At 33.8% G+C, this 19,060-nt stretch overlaps 1 protein-coding gene across 1 annotated transcript in view; it reads right to left on the bottom strand.

The window, feature by feature from the left end:
* KYNU (kynureninase) overlaps positions 1-19,060 on the bottom strand; it is a 147,207-nt gene that overhangs the window by 40,433 nt on the left and 87,714 nt on the right. Inside the window, exons 9-10 of the mRNA XM_049773568.1 lie at positions 18,899-18,997; positions 17,971-18,044 (exon numbers count right to left, since the gene is read on the bottom strand). Coding sequence (XP_049629525.1) covers positions 17,971-18,044; positions 18,899-18,997 — 173 coding nt within the window. The remainder of the gene's footprint in view (positions 1-17,970; positions 18,045-18,898; positions 18,998-19,060) is intronic.

Genomic DNA, 19,060 nt, shown 5'->3' with positions numbered 1-19,060 from the left:
CTCTGGGGTTAGTCCTTGCTCTACGCACAGAAATTGTTCCCAGCAGGCTCAGGGGATCATATAGGATGCCGGCATTCGAACCACCATCCTTCTGCATGCAAGGAAAACATTCTACCTCTGGCCCCAGGTCATACCTTTTTATATTGTTGGTATGTGACTGTGAATCGAGAAGATTGTGAAATAGAATTTTGTTCATATGAAAACTGATATGAAGAAATACCAGTTCAAGTACATTAATAAAGATAAAACTACTGCAACATAGTGGAACATTGATGAGAAAGGAGGTATACATATTAACAACATCGCCTTACCCATTCTAAAAAGAAGTAAGTGGAACATTGATGAGAAAGGAGGTATACATATTAACAACATCGCCTTACCCATTCTAAAAAGAAGTAAAAAAAAAAAAAAGAAAGGAGAAATGAGAGACTAAACAAAGACAGTAACCAGAATATTTGAAAATAAATATAAAATAAGGCTAAGCAACAGGTTCAAAAGTTTTAATAAAATTCTAATAAAATACATTAAAATGTTTAAAGCAAAAAAACATATTTCCAAAATTAAAAATCTCTGTGTTAATTTCTTTACCCCGGCCATTCTGGAACAGGGCTCCAAAGAACTTAACTTGAGCAAAGTACATAGAAGAAATAATTTACCAATATCAACTTTTAGCTAACAATACAGCTTTCTATTGATTCTTCTTTTCTAAAAATAAAAAAATATTTTATTTTCTAAAATGAAAAATCAATTCGTACAAAATTTCTCAACTAATCTAATTCAATTGATTTAGTACAACTCTAAAATGTAGTTTGAAGAGGAATCACTATGTTTAATTTTTTCTTACATTTATTTGCCCACAAAATATATATCAGAATTTGATTATAAAAATAGCTATTTATAATGTTCAAAAATAAGTTATAACTTTTTGTTTTAAGGTTCTGTAGCAAGTATGTATGTATATATAGTTTTGTAGAAACATATGGAAATACATATTTAATTTGACATAATTTTGCAAATCATACCCCTTTCAGAATAATTTGTAAAACCCAATTGCTCCCATATGCTATAAAATGGTTATTGTATTGTGTTGAGAATATAAAAATAAGGATACATTCAGCAAAAGTAAGTCTAAAATAATTTATTGGACATTGTGGAATATGAAAGCAAAGATAAATTTAAAGAAGACTGTCTTGCTCTAAGCCTATAAAATAATGAAACCAATAATGAATAATGATTCCTATAAAATAATAAATTCGGGGCCGGAGAGATAGCATGGAGGTAAGGTGTTTGCCTTTCATGCAGGAGGTCATCAGTTCGAATCCCGGTGTCCCATATGGTCCCCCGTGCCTGCCAGGAGCAATTTCTGAGCCTGGAGCCAGGAATAACCCCTGAGCACTGCCGGGTGTGACCCAAAAACCACAAAAAAAATAAATAAATAAAATAAAATAAATAAATTCAAAACTACCCTAATTGAAAAAAATAAATCTATTGGGGAAAGAGCAGTAGAAAAAGCAGCTAGGGCATTTTCTTTGATTGCAGCAGACCCAAGTACAATCTCTGGCACCTCTCAAGTACCCCTGAGTCCACCAGGAGTGTTCCTGAATACAGATCAAGGATAAGCCCTGAACACATCAAGATGTGGTCCAAAGCAGTGCAAAACAAAGAAATACAACTATAAAAAGTATTTCCTATGCACATAAAGTTTTTAATTAATTTGTAATTTATCTTTCAAGCTTTTAGGAAACTATATTACACATGCAAAAATGAATTCTTTTGTTTTGTTTTGTTTGGGGGCCTCACATGGCAGCGCTCAGGAAATACTCCTGGCTTTATGCTCAGAAATCCTCCTGGCAGGCTCTGGTCTGTCCCTGATTGAACCCGGGTCTTTCCTCATCATTTGTGTGCAAGTCAAACGCCCTACCTTTGTTCTATCGCTTCGGCCCCCAAAATGAATTCTTATAAGTAGCACACTCTTGTTTTGCATTTTTGTGGAGGTAGGACTACACTCAGGTGAGCTCCAGGAATCAGTCCTGGTGTGGCTTTGAGCTCAGGGATCAACTCTCTTGACTTTCAGGGGATTATATGTGGTGCTAAAGATTGAAGCCAAGTAAGCTGCATGTAAGGCAATCACCCAATCCACTGTACTATTGCTTTGGTCCTATATCACATGTTCTTAAAAAAATCACTTTCTACCTATGATATACTTTGTGCCAAATATTTGGAGACCTATATCAAAGTTGATTGGAACAGAGATCAATAAAAAATTAAGCCAATATTTTTACATGAATTGGACATGATGAGACATATCAATACTCAAATAAATGAATTTCTTTTTCTTAATCCAATTGTATTTTCTTTAATATAGTAAAAGTAAATTAAATAAAGAAAATAAACCACGTGGATTCAGACCTTTTCTCTAAGTTCTTTATTCATGTGTTCCTCTGGTCCATCTCAATATGCTGATATCACCCAACTATACTGAATCTCAACCTATAGTGGCATAGTGTGATGATTAATTCTCCATGCTCTCCATTCAGCATAGATCAAACTACCATGTATGTTTTGACAATCAGGGAGCCAAGTAAATATACATTTTATTATATTTAATGGCTACTCAGATGCATTGATGGTGTGAAAAAAACGTGACAGAACTAAATACCCAGGTCAAAGGGAACAACAATAAAATCAAGAGACCAAAACTTTAGTAATCTAAACTGAAAATATTGACAGGCTTGGGAGCAGGTGAGGTGGTATAGGATGCACTTGGGGAATATTGGTGGAGGGAGATCAACATTGTTGTGGGATTGATCCACTTTCATTGTATATCTGAAATCTAACTACGAAAGACTTTGTAAAGCACAATGGTTTTAATAAAAAAAGACAAAAAAATAAAATTATTGGCATGTTTTTTTTATAAAAATATAGTTATGGTAGATGTTGAAGATCATTTTACAAATTAAACTCCAAATAATCAAACAGAGCTCTTGACACTTTTTGACAATTTTTTACTTAGTGTATTTGGCGTTTTTTTGTTTGGTTGGTTGGTTTTTGGACACACTCAGTGATGCTCAGGGGTTACTCCCGGCTATGCTCTCGAAATTGCTCCTGGCTTGGGGGACCATATGGGAAGCCGAGGATCGAACTGAGGTTTGTCCTAGATTAGCTGTGTGCAAGGTAAATGCCCTACCACTTGTGCCACCACTCCGGTCCATATATATATATATATGTATATATATATATATATGTATATATATATATATAAAAAGAGAGACTTTCTTTTAGTAGTCAAGATTGATTACATTAGGTCATAATTTATAAAATTAAATTGTTTAGTTGTAATTACATCTCAATAAGTAAATATTATTCCATATTATCATGACTTAAATTCACTTCATGGAAACATTTTCTGGATAATTTTCCAAAGTAAAATTTCTCAGATACATTCCCAGATTAAGACATGTGGATGGTCAGTCCATCAGTATATGAAAAGGAATTCATTTCATTTATTAACAGAAAAATGTAAATAATAATGTCAATAACATATCAGTATATGTCACTGAGAATGGCCTCTATCAATTAAGGCAGGAAACAACCAGTTTTGACAAGAATGCGGTGAAAAGGGACCCTCATTTATGGTTGGTTAGTCTCTATGAGAAACAGTATGGAAATTTCTCAAAAAACTCAGAGTATAGCTTCCTTCTATATTACCAAGTAATTCTACTTTTTGGGGCATTTTCCCCCAAGAACTCAAAAACACTGATCCCAAAATATAAAGGCATACCTATATATTTTCTATGCAAAGAACAAACCTATTTTTTGCAGCAATAATTAGAGATGTCAGGATATGGAAGCCTAAGTAACAACAAATTAATGCATGTAGAAAATGTATTATATGTATGTACATAAACATATATGCACAAATGCAATAGGCAATACAGAAATAGCAGTATACACGTTATATAATATATACATTTATATGAAAAGACGAAACCTTGTAGTTTTATGCAATTTGATGAAACTAATAGTCATTGTGTTATATGAAAAAAATTCAGAGGAAAAATAGTTAATTAGATGATTCCACCTATATGAAGATATAAAGAGAGAGGAAGAAGGAAATATATAATACTGAGTGATGTGCAAAAATTGATATTTGATTGCAGAATTGAGTTTAGCAACCAGTGTGTAAAAGGCAGGAATGGTAGAAAGAGGAAGAGCAGTTTTGGCATAAGTATACTGATGAAAGATCTTGGTAACTTTGTACACTGAACATGTAAATATTTGAACTAATGTAATGATGTTGACTAAAATGTAATAAAAGCATTTTAAGTGTTGAGAAAAATAGGAATTCTTTCATAGTTATTAATCAAAATGGCTTCTGAATGTATACAAGTTTAATCTGTATGTCATAATTCCATAGATACATTTTATTCAATTTCTCTTCTTCTGGGTTTCTTACAGTGAAAATTTGGGGCCCAGTACTTATGATAATTATAATAAACTTCACGAGCATAACACTAGAGCTTAGTGAGAAAAGGAAGCATGCTTGATTTTTACCACTGTTATAATTTATAAAATATTTTACAATAGAAATAGAATGATTTTATGATAATAGGCTGACTTTAAAATGTTAAGTTAATAACTCAGATCCCATAAAATTATAGTGTAGAGCATAAAAAGGAGATTACTTGATATATACCTTTAAGAAATGTCTTTTAAGTAACTATTTCTACTTCTTTATGCTTGTTTAAGTGAAATAGCTCTCAGAATTAACAATTTCAGATTTCAATGTAACAGAATGAATTAATCTAGCAACTGTTTTATGAACAATTCTGATTTGTACCTTTTCTCACAGCTTAATTTAAGCTTCTCTAAAGCATCTCTCAGATAAAGTAATCTATCCCTTCATTGTTCCTATGGCTCTCTCTCTCTGAGAAATGTCTTAGCAGTTATTAAGAAGTTGCTTTATAGTATAGAGTCCAATCTTATTCTTCCTACAATTTGAATCATTATTAGAAATACTGAAATCTAGTATATTTTATGCACTTTCATAATTGTTATAAACGATACTCATTAGTTACATGTGTTAATAGGCCTTTGATTCAGTATCATTTTATTCATATGACTAAAAATTAAAGAACTTTAGAAAGGAAAAATGTACTGAACTAAGAAAAAATAGAATTTTTATTTACCAATTTTATTGATTAGAAAAATGAATAAATGTATTATTGAGAACCTTTATTTATAATAAAAGACATGTGAAAAGATTATTTAATAAAAAATCTATTTAAAATAGTACTTTTATATGTTATAGACATTCTAAATATAAGATTTTGAATTAAATCTCTAAAAAGTTTATAATTCTATACATGATTAATTTATAATTTGGCAAAAGTTATATTAAAACTACTACATACTCATGATTAAAAGTAATAAGTATAAGTAGTGTCAAATTTTGCTGCATCTTTTTTGTGAGGGGGAAAAAATGATCACCCAGTAGTGGTTAGAGGTATCCCAGGAATTAAACATGGAAAGCATGCATTCTTACATTTTGAGCCATCTTCCTGTCCCTGATTTTACATTTGACAAACACTATGAGAAGAAAGTATATTATACTTTATATTATATTTTAATTTTTAAGAATCACAATAAAGATGATCATTTCCTCCCCAAAGTGAGATATTTAACATTTCCTATTATTCACTGATATTCAAGCATCTGTTTTAGCAGTGCTAAGTTTACTTTTCTTCTCTATTTTGTATTTCTGTTATGAGCAGTATTCTTTTTTTTTATTTAAACACCTTGATTACATAAATGATTGTGTTTGGGTTTCAGTCATGTAAAGAACACCACCCATCACCAGTGTATGAGCAGTATTCTGACAGAATGACTGTCTGTGGTTTTGCTATTCATCAAATCTTTACTATCAGTTGCATCATAAAATCTTACATATCTTGAACATTTTTACTTTATAGGTAGTTTATATTGTATTATGTATATGATATACAGTATGATATATCTGTATATATATCATTATAGTATATATGTATATAGTATATGTATATAGTTATAGTATATGCATAGTATGTATATGTATATCGTATATATGTATGTATATGTATATAGTTTCATATATCAAGAGACCAAGATATTTTCATAAATATTCATAGAGATCATGCTAATTGATATTGAAAAAATGTGTTCATTTAAAAGAAAAGGTTATGGGGCCGGTGAGGTGGCGCTAGAGGTAAGGTGTCTGCCTTGCAAGCACTAGCCAAGGAAGGACTGAGGTTCCATCCCCAGGTTTCCCATATGGTCCCCCCAAGCCAGGGGCAATTTCTGAGCACTTAGCCAGGAGTAACCCCTGAGCATCAAATTGGTGTGGCCTGAAAAAACAAACAAAAAAAAAAAACAAAAAAAAAGAAGAAAAAAAAGAAAAAGTTGCAATTCATTAGTTTAATTGTGAATATATATTTTCAAAATTATGAAAGAAAGTGAGGCAGTGCTGGGGTCCTCTGTCTCAAAAGAACCATTTTCACCAAAGATCATTGCATCCAAGGGAAAAATAAGCACCAGAAATAAGGAAGGTGCCATCCAAGAGGACTCCACTGAGCAATACAGTCCCAAGAAATGGAGACATAAAGGCAGACCTACAGACCTGTAGTAGGGTCCTCTTTCACTCAGAAGAGTCATTTTCACCCCAGGTTAGTGTGCTCCTTGGGAAAGAGAAGCAGGAGGACAAGAGAAGGGGTTTTCCTTCCACCCTGGCTGGGCTCTGCCTTACTTCATGGATGTGCATTTCTTTAGTCAATTAGCCCTCCCCCTCACAACACATAAAAAATAAAACACCATCATACTGCAAGTGTCACTATGGAAAAGTAACTCAGAAATCCATCATTCCTAGGACTGAAGACGATAGTTCTGAAGAACAACTAGTATCAAACTCCTATATAGCCTCTCTGATTTGGATTTTAGAAAATAAAATTGAGGATATTCAAGGAACTCATCAGAGTAATAATTGCTAAGAACAAAATCTGTAGGCCGGGTCTGGGGACCGGCCTAGGTTGGGCTTAAATCCCTGTCCTTCGGGCTTGGGAGGGTCTCTCTCCCTTCCTGGAGCTGGATTTTTAGCAGCACGGGCGGGCAGCTGGCAGACCTCCGTATGTGCCAGCGGCCTTTTGGCCTGGCCTAGAGTGGGGGGCCCGGACCTGGGTCACCCGAACCCCCTCTCCCCCTTTCCTCCGGATCTCCAGGTGGGTTTCTGGGAGGAGCTCATGGGGCACCCTGGGTTTTCCCCACTCCCAGGCCGGGTCTGGGGACCGGCCTAGGTTGGGCTTAAATCCCTGTCCTTCAGGCTTGGGAGGGTCTCTCTCTCCCTTCCTGGAGCTGGATTTTTAGCAGCACGGGCGGGCAGCTGGCAGACCTCCGTATGTGCCAGCGGCCTTTTGGCCTGGCCTAGGGTGGGGGGCCCGGACCTGGGTCACCCGAACCCCCTCTCCCCCTTTCCTCCGGATCTCCAGGTGGGTTTCTGGGAGGAGCTCATGGGGCACCCTGGGTTTTCCCCACTCCCAGGCCGGCTCTAGAGGGTGGATCAGGGGGTGTAGTTTGATCTGGGGGGAGGCAAATAATTTCTCAGCTATACTCAGGCTGTCACTGGCAATTTCATACCAGTCTACATTTTGAAACCGCGTGGGGGCTAGCGCCCCCGCGCGATCATATGCTCCTCCCAACCATCAGTACCCCAGATTTACCCTTCTTAACTTCAGTAACACACAGCTTCAATCTCTGACCAAAGACATACAGTAGATCTTACAAATCCCAGAACTATTTAGAAGGACACAAATCGAACACATATTGAACACATATATTTTTTGAATATTTTATGGTTATTTTCTTTAACTGCTGTAACTCTCTATATATTCTTCTACCATGATGTTTCTATCCACTTTTCATCTTGTCTTTTCTTTGTAAGCTGTTCAGTAAGGATTGTGGTGGAACTATCCCTCAGTTTGATGCCTATGATTGAACTATGTCATGGAAATTGCTGGTCTTGTTCCTATTGCCTCCAGATGCACCAATAACGCTTCGTGGCATTGATCCTTGTTTGCATAGACACATTAAAATGGGAAAACACTATACATACAGATTAGTTATTATCTAATAAATCTCATTACAATGTACCTTACACCCTGAATATTGATATAATGACCTGGCATAGGCCTCAGTTGAATGGGCATTCTCCATTCACGCTGGAACCAGGCAAGCTATCTACGAAACATCCAAGGTCTTTTATAGCAACAGTTGGAAGCAGTCCTCTACCAGGAAAGACACTACCAAGGGTGTGACATCGACCTCCTAATAAGACACTTCCGTTTACACTGAGAAGACGTGACAACAACAATGACCTGCGAGAAGACATGACAACAACGATGACCTGCTCTACAGGACATGGTTCTCTCTATTGCCCCTTAAGTGTGAGGTGAAACGAGAAGATGCTCTGCACCATCCTGACTGCAATATGGGATATGCAGACTCCAGGATCTTTAATACAGAAGAATGATACCAACAACAGAGACTATGTGAGGAATGGAGGTGTATTGCCACTACAGACTATGACTTGAATTGGACAAACTAGTTTGCCTGGAGCCTAGAGTCAGTCCTGTGCCAGGAAACTTCAGGGGTAGGGTCTCCATGTATTTAGACCATAATTTGTCTTTCCATGTCCCTTATGTTTTGGTGGGCCTATGCAAACAAATGCCACTTTAATATCGTTTTTTACTATGTTCTCTTGACTCCAATCCTTAAGAAAAACAACCCATTAAAACTTTTGAGGTTAACTTAAACTAGTAAGCATGTGCATGGAACTAGATAAATGTACTTTGCCCTCAATGTTTAAAGAGTTACATAAGTCTAATATCTTTAGATTATATGGTGTGCTGCTAAGAAACAATATGTACTACAACTGGGGATTTGAGGGACAAAGTAATTGTATTGTACATGGGTTCAGTTTTGTTTTTCTTAATGTTCTTTGGCTGAAAGTTCAAGGCTGGGATATCATCGATGGAACTACTGAGAATCCTGTTTATGGGTGATTGGGCTTCCACTGTAACTTTACCCTGTCCTCTTTCTTTGCATCTTTGTTGTCATAATTAAAATAAAAAAAAAAAAGAACAAAATCTGTAAGCTCAAAGATGAGCTCCACAATACCTTCAGACAAAAGCAAAAGATGGAAAATTCTTTAAATAAATGAATTCTTTAAATAAATGAATGAATCATTCTTTAAATAAATGAAAAAAAAATTATCAAAAAATGAATAGATGACAGAAAATTGAATCCAACATTTTGAAATATGTTTTTGAACATTTTGCAAACATGGAAACACATATCCTGTTTATATATAGGGAAGATTAATATCACTACAATGGTAATACTTCCCAAAGCATTATACAGATTTAATCACTCTTTATACAGATTTAATTCATTCTTTATCAGGAAACCCATGCCACTATTTTAAAGAAATAGATTAAACACTCCTAAAATTCATATGGAACAATAAACCTCCATAAATAGCTAAAGAAACTCTTGGGAAAAACTTCATACTGTAGCCGTGGTCATTAAAACTGCATAGTATGGATTAAAGACAAACAAGAAATTGAGCTATCATATGACCCAGCAATACCAATTCTAGAAATATACCCTAGGAGCCCAAAAGCACAATGCAGAAATGCATCTACACTCTTTAATTTATTGCAGCACCATCTCCAGTGTTATTCTGGTGGTTCTGCATTACTGAATACTGATGAAACTCAGGGTCCTGATGTTTCCCACTAGTGTTATGGAACCAAATTTTACTATTTTTATTATCATGGTCTTTATTTTCCTGTATTATCATATTTTTGAGGAGTGCAATAATACTTTGATAATAAAGAAATTGATATTTGGTTTTGTTGATAATAAATACAAAGTATGCAAATTATAAAGTTGAGATGTCTATTTCATCAATGTATTGATGAAATTATGATTTGATAAGATAAACCTCTACATAGGATTGAAGCAATAAGGGAATCAATAATACATATATATATATAAATGAATTCTATAAAGTATGACAGAGTAATTTCATATAATGGAGCAGATAAAAAGAGTAAATGGTATTTTGTAAGCATAAAAGAAATATACATTAATGATAAAAGGGCAACTGTCTCATCTCTCAATGACGATTCTCTTTGGTGACACCAAACTATCCAAGCTTCAGGTAGGCCAGTTTGGGGGGTTACATCACCATGAATTTTTGGAGAAAGTGTGGGGGAAAACTCCTATATTTCTCTTTTATCCAGGAAGCCTGGCAGATATAATTATGCCCACAAATGCAGTTGCCATTTCCTATCCTGGCAAGTCTTTTTTCTCAAAAGAGATATCAGCAGGCTGTGAAAAATCAAGGGTATACTGACCCATGCAGCAGAAAGCTAGCCATCTTGGAGAGAGAAGGTGAGCCAAGCGCCCCTTCTCCTCCAGCTATGCCTGCTGCTTCCATCTTGACCCAGAATCACCATTTTTTCCATTGGGCTCCATCTGACACTCTCTACGAAGATTCCCCTGGGAGACCCAAATCTGACCAAACTTCAGATATATCAGTTTTGGGGCTGTTATCAACAGGGCCATTTACAGTGTGGCTACTCTTCTTTCATATCTTCCTTTTCCAGGAAGCTGGAAGCCATAACCATGCCCACAAATGCAGATGTTATGTTCGAACCAGGTCAGCTCTATAGAAGAGACATATACTAAGTCATCAAAGATCATGAGACAAGGGACCATGGAGCAAAAATTTGGTCATCTCGGTAGGAGGGGGTAAGCCACTGCCTTGCCAAAGCCATTCATGCTGCCACCAACACCCACACCATTGGTCCTGCTTCTTCATCCCTTTATGACCATTTGGGAACACCAATCTGATCAAATTTCAGGTACTCTGGTTTTGTAGCTGATATCACCAAGGCTTTTTGAAGCGAGTTTGGGCATCCTCCCCTCATATCTTCCTTCTAGAAGACTTCATTTGTTTAATGCTATTATCCCTATAGGAACACAACGATTTAACAGAATGGACAGCTAAAATAGGCTTTTGACATTGTATTAATGACTTCATTGAAAAAAAATTTTTAAAAATCTTCTTGCTACTGTACGCTTTCTTCTTTCTTTCTTTCTTTCTTTCTTTCTTTCTTTCTTTCTTTCTTTCTTTCTTTCTTTCTTTCTTTCTTTCTTTCTTTCTTTCTTTCTTTCTTTCTTTCTTTCTTTCTTTCTTTCTTTCTTTCTTTCTTTCTTTCTTTCTCTTTCTCTTTCTTTCTTTCTTTCTTTCTTTCTTTCTTTCTTTCTTTCTTTCTTTCTTTCTTTCTTTCTTTCTTTCTTTCTTTCTTTCTTTCTTTCTTTCTTTCTTTCTTTCTTCTTTCTTTCTTCCTTCCTTCCTCCTTTCTTTTTTCTTTCTTTTACTTTCTCTTTCTTTTTCTCTTTCCTTTTCTTTCTTTCTTTCTTTCTCTTTCTTTCTTTCTTTCTTTCTTTCTTTCTTTCTTTCTTTCTTTCTTTCTTTCTTTCTTTCTTTCTTTCTTTCTTTCTTTCTTTCTTTCTTTCTTTCTTTCTTTCTTTCTTTCTTTCTCTCTCTCTCTCTCTCTTTCTTTTTCTTTCTTTCTTTCTTTCTTTCTTTCTTTCTTTCTTTCTTTCTTTCTTTCTTTCTTTCTTTCTTTCTTTCTTTCTTTCTTTCTTTCTTTCTTTCTTTCTTTCTTTCTTTCTTTCTTTCTCTTTCTTTTTCTTTCTTTCTTTCTTTCTTTTTTCATTTCTTTCTTCTTGTCCTTTATATTTTTATTTATTTACTTTTTTCCAATAACTTTGCAGACACTTATCTGGAAACAAATGTATTATGGTCAACTATGTGAGGCATTTTCTTTAAATAAAGTATAAAAAAGATAAAGGAGATCAGAGAAATGTACAAAAGGTAGGATGTTTGCTCTATACGAGGATCATATATATATGATCATGAAGTATGGCCACAAAAACCAAAAGAGAGAAAGAAAGTGGGAAAGAGATAAAGATATAAAGAAGGTGATCAAGAAGATCTAAATACTTAGAATATCAAGAAGTTGTGGCTTCAAAGTTATTCATACTAGTTGTTAATATCTAAATCTAATTTCAAAATCAATAGATAGCCAGATATCTAGAAAAGCTAATTTATTTAACTATGAATTCTGGAAAATTTTCCACTGAGAAATTTATAAATATTGTCCTATCTCATTTGTAAGCAATTGGAGTCTTGCAAATGCACACTTCTTTTTTCTTTTAAATGCACAATTTTGACAATAATCTTTAGTATATAAGGCAGGCAAAGGAAAAAAGGTTGGGTCACACTAGACTGTGCTCAAGATTTCCTAAAATTGGCGCCTAAGGGATCACATCCAGTGATATGTATTGAATTGTGGTAGGGAGCATCCAAGGTAAGTATCTTACCCACTATACTATCTCTATAATTTCTTGACTGGTTCTTTGTAATCTGCAATATTTTGTTACAACAAAGTTGATTCAGTTCCTTAAACTTTTAACATGTCATATCTATTCAAAGTCTATATTCAACATTTTTTTTTTTTGGTTTTTGGGTCACACCCGGCAGCGCTCAGGGGTTACTCCTGGGTCTATGCTCAGAAATTGCCCCTGGCAAGCATGGGGGACCATATGGGATGCTGGGATTTGAACCACCGTCCTTCTGCATGCAAGGCAAACACCTTGCCTCCATGCTACATCTCCAGCCCCACATTCAACAATTCTGATTATGAAAGTATTTTCATGATTTAAATATATGCAATTTCATAATTATCAGAATGTCATAAAATTTTCTATATAAATATCCTTTTTATATGTAGCATTTGTCATAATATAAAATATAGAATACATTTATATATAAATACATATATAAAATAGCATTTATGGTGTGCATGAATGATTTGGATTGATAGATGGTATCTCATTCTCTGATTTACTTCTGTCTTCATATTAAAGACTTTTTAAAAGAGGGTTCAGGTATATACTATTTCTTCTTCTTCTTTTTTTTTTTTATTTTTCGGCCACATCCGTTTGACGCACAGGGTTTACTCCTGGCTATGTAATCAGAAATCACTCCTGTCTTGGGGTACCATATGAGATGCTGGGGATCGAACCGAGGTCTGTCCTGGTTCAGCCGCATGCAAGGCATGTGCCCTACTACTGTGCTATCGCTCTGGCCCTAGACTGTCACTTCTTAAAAGAAATGTTGTAAGCTTCAGATATCTTTGAGTCTCATAACAACAAAAAACAAAATTGTATTCTAAAATGTACCAGCATTGTCAGCATCTATATAAAAAAATATCAAGAAAAGGTAAGATGGCCAGAGCACAGAGTGTAGGTTGTTCGCTTTGCATGAAACTGAACTTGGTTTAAACCTGCTATCCCATATGGTTCTTAGTCTGGTAGGAGTAATTTCTGAGCTCAAAGCCAAGAGTAACCTGAGTGCTGTTGGGCCTGGACCACAAAACAAAATAATAAAAAATAAAAGGTAAGAAATCATGGTGATTATTAAGAAAAGGCAGGGACAATGGGCTTGGTCACATCATCATTGTAGAGGATATTATTTGAATATATCTAAACAAAACATCCACTTGCAAGCATAAGGCTCAAAAATCAAAAATTAAACTTAAAAATGTGCTTATTAAAGAGGAAGGTTAGAAGTTGTAGAAAATCTGGGAACATTGGTGGAAGGAAGTTGACACTGTCACTGGGATTGATGTTGGAGCATTGTAGGCCTGAACCTCTATGATTAATATTTTTGTAATGTTTTTGTAATTCATAATGTCCAAATAAAAATCATCTTTTTTTGGGGCCACACCCGTTTGATGCTCAGGGGCTACTCCTGGCTAAGTGCTCAGAAATTGCCTCTGGCTTGGGGGGACCATATGGGACGCCGAGGGATCGAACCGGGGTCCTTCCTCGGCTAGAGTTTGCAAGTGCCACCTTGCCGGCCCCATAAAAATCATCTTTTAAAGTCCAACTTATTTAAGTACTTAATTTTAGTGATTCAGTTTACTTTGGCACATTATACAACTGTATTTCTCTCCAAAACTGATAGAAATAATCACTAACAGACTGTACCAAAGTCCGCCCAAAAGGGAAAACACACACACACACACACACACACACACACACACACACGTTGACATTTACTCACTTACAGACCTAATTTGGTTTAAGTTATAGCTATACCCAAGGTTTAGAATATGACAGTGAAAGAGAAAAGGCGATGATGAAGTAGGAAAATGTCAGATTCTAGTTGAGCAAAACAGTTTGAGTTATGAGCTTAATGCAGTAGATTGACTCTGGCCTCTATTTTACTAATTGTCTTTTTTGGCAAAAGGCTCTTGGGAAAAAGTCTTAGGTCATTTGTTTTGAACAATGGCCAAAATGCCTCTTTAAATATAAAAAAAAATGAAGGTAAAATTTCTTGGTTGAGATCCAATTCTTTAGTTTCTAATAAAAACTTTATATAAGATTTTTCAAAATTATATATGGAATATATAACTTTTGGACTGTAGTGTTACAACTCAAGATCCACTATGTATATCTACTTCCACAATTCCCTTTATTCCCAAACTAGATGAAAAAATACATAATCTGTTTATCCATGTACTTAATATGACTTTTATGTTTTGCCACCTTTCTTTGGCACCACCTTTTTCTAAAAAATTTAACCACACAATTACTACACTTCAAACATACAGTCAAATTATGTAAAATATGTAAAACAAATTAACCATCATCAATCATTTAGTATAGAACAAGTAGCTGGAACTGGAAAGGAAATACTGGTTATCATTTATTCATTCATTAATTATTTGAAATAACATATTTAACCACTAGATGTCACTCTTTTTTAAGCAACAAAATCTTGCAACTAGTTGCATTCACCTACAGCAGTGCTTCTCAATCATTTTCTGTCATGCTCCCCTAGGAAGAAGAAAACATTTTTCGCGCCCCACCCGCGCGACTGTAAATAGTATCTTTATTTTTTTAAAAACTTTAACCTGCAAAACAAAAATATATAAAATAATTTGAGCTGATTTTTTAATCAGAGGTGATGTCTGGATTAATGGCTACAATGAGCATGTTTTGCAATGCATAGCTTTTCGAAGCGGGGTTTGAAGCAGGACACAGCAACTCTCAGCTCCAGAGACATACAAAGACATAAACAAGGGCTTAGCTTGTTATGACAGTGATTGCCAAGGTCAAACACGCTTGGGCCCCCACTGGGGGGCGCTCCCCACTATTTGAGAACAACTTAGCTACAGAGTGAAAATTTGCACCCATAGGAATTACTTACTTAGAGAAATATAAGACAAAAACATATAAAAAATATATATATATAAGACAAAAACAAAGAAGTGAAAAGAACCAATGTTTCCAATAAGGAAGACTTTATTAAAAATGCCTGATTTTTGAGTTCTTTCATTCTTCAAATTAAAAATATCATGCTTTGAAGAATGAAGAGAAAAACTGTTAAAAAAGTAGGCTAGATACAGAGGAGACCACATATCCTAGCTACCCTGGGGGTGAGGGAAGAGGATATGGGTGGTAGGACAAAAACGGGGGTGTAGGGAGGACAATTTGGTGATGGGAATCCCCCCTGATTTTATGTAAATATGTACCTAAAATATCATTGTCAACAATATGTAAGCCACTACGATCAAAATAAAAAAAATATTAAAAAAAAAGAAAAAAAAAGGCAATTTTAGAAAAAAGTTAAAAGCATGGCTTTTATAATATTAAAGGAACATACATATTGAATTTCACTTAACTTAATATTTTATAAGTATCTGGTAAGTTTATAAAGTTTAAATTTAAGGAATAGAGTCATAACCAGTCTGTGAAACCGTACTGACTGAAATGAGCTCTCTACCAGGCAAAAACCTAAGGTAATAAAACATTCAATCAAATTGCCCTCAAAATCATATTTATTCTCAAAACAAGTCAAAGGAAAGAAAAGATAATCAAATGTGTAAATAAAATATTGAGTTAATTGCTGTTATCTTATTTAGAGGTAAGAATATTGAGATATACATAAATATCTTTATAGATTTCAACTAGCAAATTTAACCAATGTTAATCTGATTTGCCTAGAGGTCTTTCTCCTAAGAGCATAGATTTGACATTCACTTTCAATATCTAGAGAATGTTGACTTTTCATGTAGAGCACTATTGACTACCTATTCTTCACCCGTTTCACATGTATGAAGGGCATACAAGGGACATGTCAAACAATAGAACTGTGTCTACTTGCTTTCTCTAGAATTTATATAAATATTTTACCATGTCCGCCAGTCTTATCCTCAACCACTCAAAAGCTTGTACATTGGGCTGAGAGGTATATAAATTTTTCATTTACAATTTAACAAAGTCACTTATGGTCAGGTTGCTAAGTCTCTTCACCAAAAAAATAAATCTAAATACAATATGTATTAGAAAATAATTTTGTGGTAAAATACTAATGAGGCTTACTACATATGGATTTTTAAATATACTCAGAATTTCACATGCTAATGTACAATGATGCATACTTTTGAGCATAGAGAGATATTATAGGAGATAATTCACCTGTCTTGCACATATTGAACACTAGTTCAATATCTGGCATCTCATAAGGTCCCACAAGCCTTATCAAAATTGATCCCTGAACTCAGAACTGAGAGCAAGCCCTAAGCACAGTCAGATATGGCTCCCCCCAAAAAATAATTATAATAACTGCTTTAGTTTTTGTTGTTGTTGTTGTTGTTGTTGTTTAGTGTGGTAACACAAGGTATTGAATGGGGCTACTCCTAAAAGTTCTTGGGGGACTACATAGAGTGAGGATTCAAATTGGGGACTGAAATGCAAAGGATGTGTTCTCCATCCTCAATACTTTAGATATCTCTCAGTGCATTTGGGTCATGAGAAGAAATATATTGTAGTGACAATATATTTGAGAAAAATTTCTCCATAAAAATACTGGACTAAAAATGTTATATTTAATTTAAAAATTAATTATTTTTGAGAAATCTTAGACATAATTAAGTGAACTACAAAACTTATTTTAAATTTCTAGAATTGATATGCATAGAAACTTAGAAATGTGAGATGCTTCCATTTTTATTATGAATTCAGTTTCAATTCCTATAAAGATCATAACACTTACTTAGTTGCTAAAATGTCGAAAATGAATCAAACATTATTATAGGCATTATTAGGCCTCTAGACAATCTTGTCATCACACATACACTGTTATAACTATAATAATCCCCCCTCAATTTTTTTTATTCCTATACAAGATAAAAATAAAAGAAACACTTACAAGTTCCCCAGTAAAATAAAAATGTGAAAATTTGTTGGTATATCACATTTGCATTTTTACTTGCCTTGAAAAATGAAGCTATATAAAATAGAAAAGTAATGTTTTTTTATGTAGTTCATCTGTTGTTCAGTGTTCAGCTTCTTCAATTTTTATGGATTATAAAATCTTTTCCCACAGAACATATTCCTTAGAAAACCATCATGCGATGTTTCTAACTTTATAGGTAGGGGTAATTTTAATAATAACACACCACATTTAAGGTTCTATTATGCACAGCGTTGGCTTCCTTTGATTTATTCATCAATGGGAGGAATCTGAAATTTTCTAGTCTAATTTTTAAAGTAGTCTCTTTGCATTAAACCAGGTGGTATAGATGATTATAGTGACTCATTTTTAGCATTGAATCATTTCTGTTTGTGATTAAATGTCTTGATCAATAAGCTGAATTCTTTTGATCACATCATTCTATTAGAGTAGTAAAATAATCATAATGCAGATTTTTTTGGGTTGTTTCTTAAAGAGAATATGTGAATTCAGTGAATTAAAGTATTAATATCAAAAAATAACTTGAAGATTCTACTCACACAGGCTCAACTTTATGGTCATGTTTTTCATGGACAAATGCACCAGCAAGACCTCCTGCTCCTGAATTTAAATACTGGATTAAAAGTAAATTAAATTGTATGAGTTTGATTTACTTGGTGACACATAAATAATTTAAACATTTAAAAACATGATTATTTTCTGTTTAGTTCAAATGTGGCTTTGTAATAACAGGATCTTTTATTTTGTTCAAAGAAATAAAATAGAAAATAAGCATTTTAAACAGGTAATTATTTTTGTCATATTGTACTCCAACTAATACAAAAATTTTGAATGATGTAAGACTTCATATGATCAATTAACTTTATCACAAAGATCGCATACAATGATCAAAAGATATCTTAAAATATCTAAATTAAAATAAGATTTGTTCAATTCCCATGCTCTCTGACAAACTATTTTCAAATATCATTTGAAATTTGTTCTTTAATGAATACAAAAATTTTGAATGATATCAATTTTATTAAAGACTTCATATAATCAATTAATTTTATTACAAAAATTGCATACAATAATTAAAATATATTTTAAAATATCTAAATTAAATTTGTTTAATTACCATGCTCTCTGACAATTAAACTATTTTCAAACATCATTTGAAATTTCACAATATGACAAGAATGAGTAAACAATCTATACAATTTGAATCATTTCTTGTGGTGATTGTTTTAAATAAATATCTTGACTTTTATGCAGTCGAGAAATTGAAGAACGTTTTTCATAAATGATAGAAATAACAAATTTAATGATTTGTCACACAATCCTATTATGCAACTTTACTATTAACTAATGAGAAAATGTATTAATAAGCTAATTTAATTAACTAAACTCTTATACCAACTCTGTATTTTTAGTTAAATCAATGTTAATGTAGAATAAAAGGCTGTTTGTGTATTAACTACTTTGTACCTTGTAAGAGCACCAGCAGGCAAAATCAACTCCCCAGTCATGTAAAAAGAGTTCAACATTTCCAACCGCATGTGCTAGATCAAAGCCAACAAAACAACCCTGGGGAAGAAGAGAATAGCTAGTTACGAATTTTCTTAATGATAAGAATTAGTAAGTACAAAT

The sequence above is a fragment of the Suncus etruscus genome, chromosome 5, assembly GCF_024139225.1.
Source record: "Suncus etruscus isolate mSunEtr1 chromosome 5, mSunEtr1.pri.cur, whole genome shotgun sequence".
NCBI lineage: Eukaryota > Metazoa > Chordata > Mammalia > Eulipotyphla > Soricidae > Suncus > Suncus etruscus.
The sequence above is the reverse complement of the archived record's forward strand: the minus strand, read 5'-3'. Positions and strand labels throughout refer to the sequence as shown.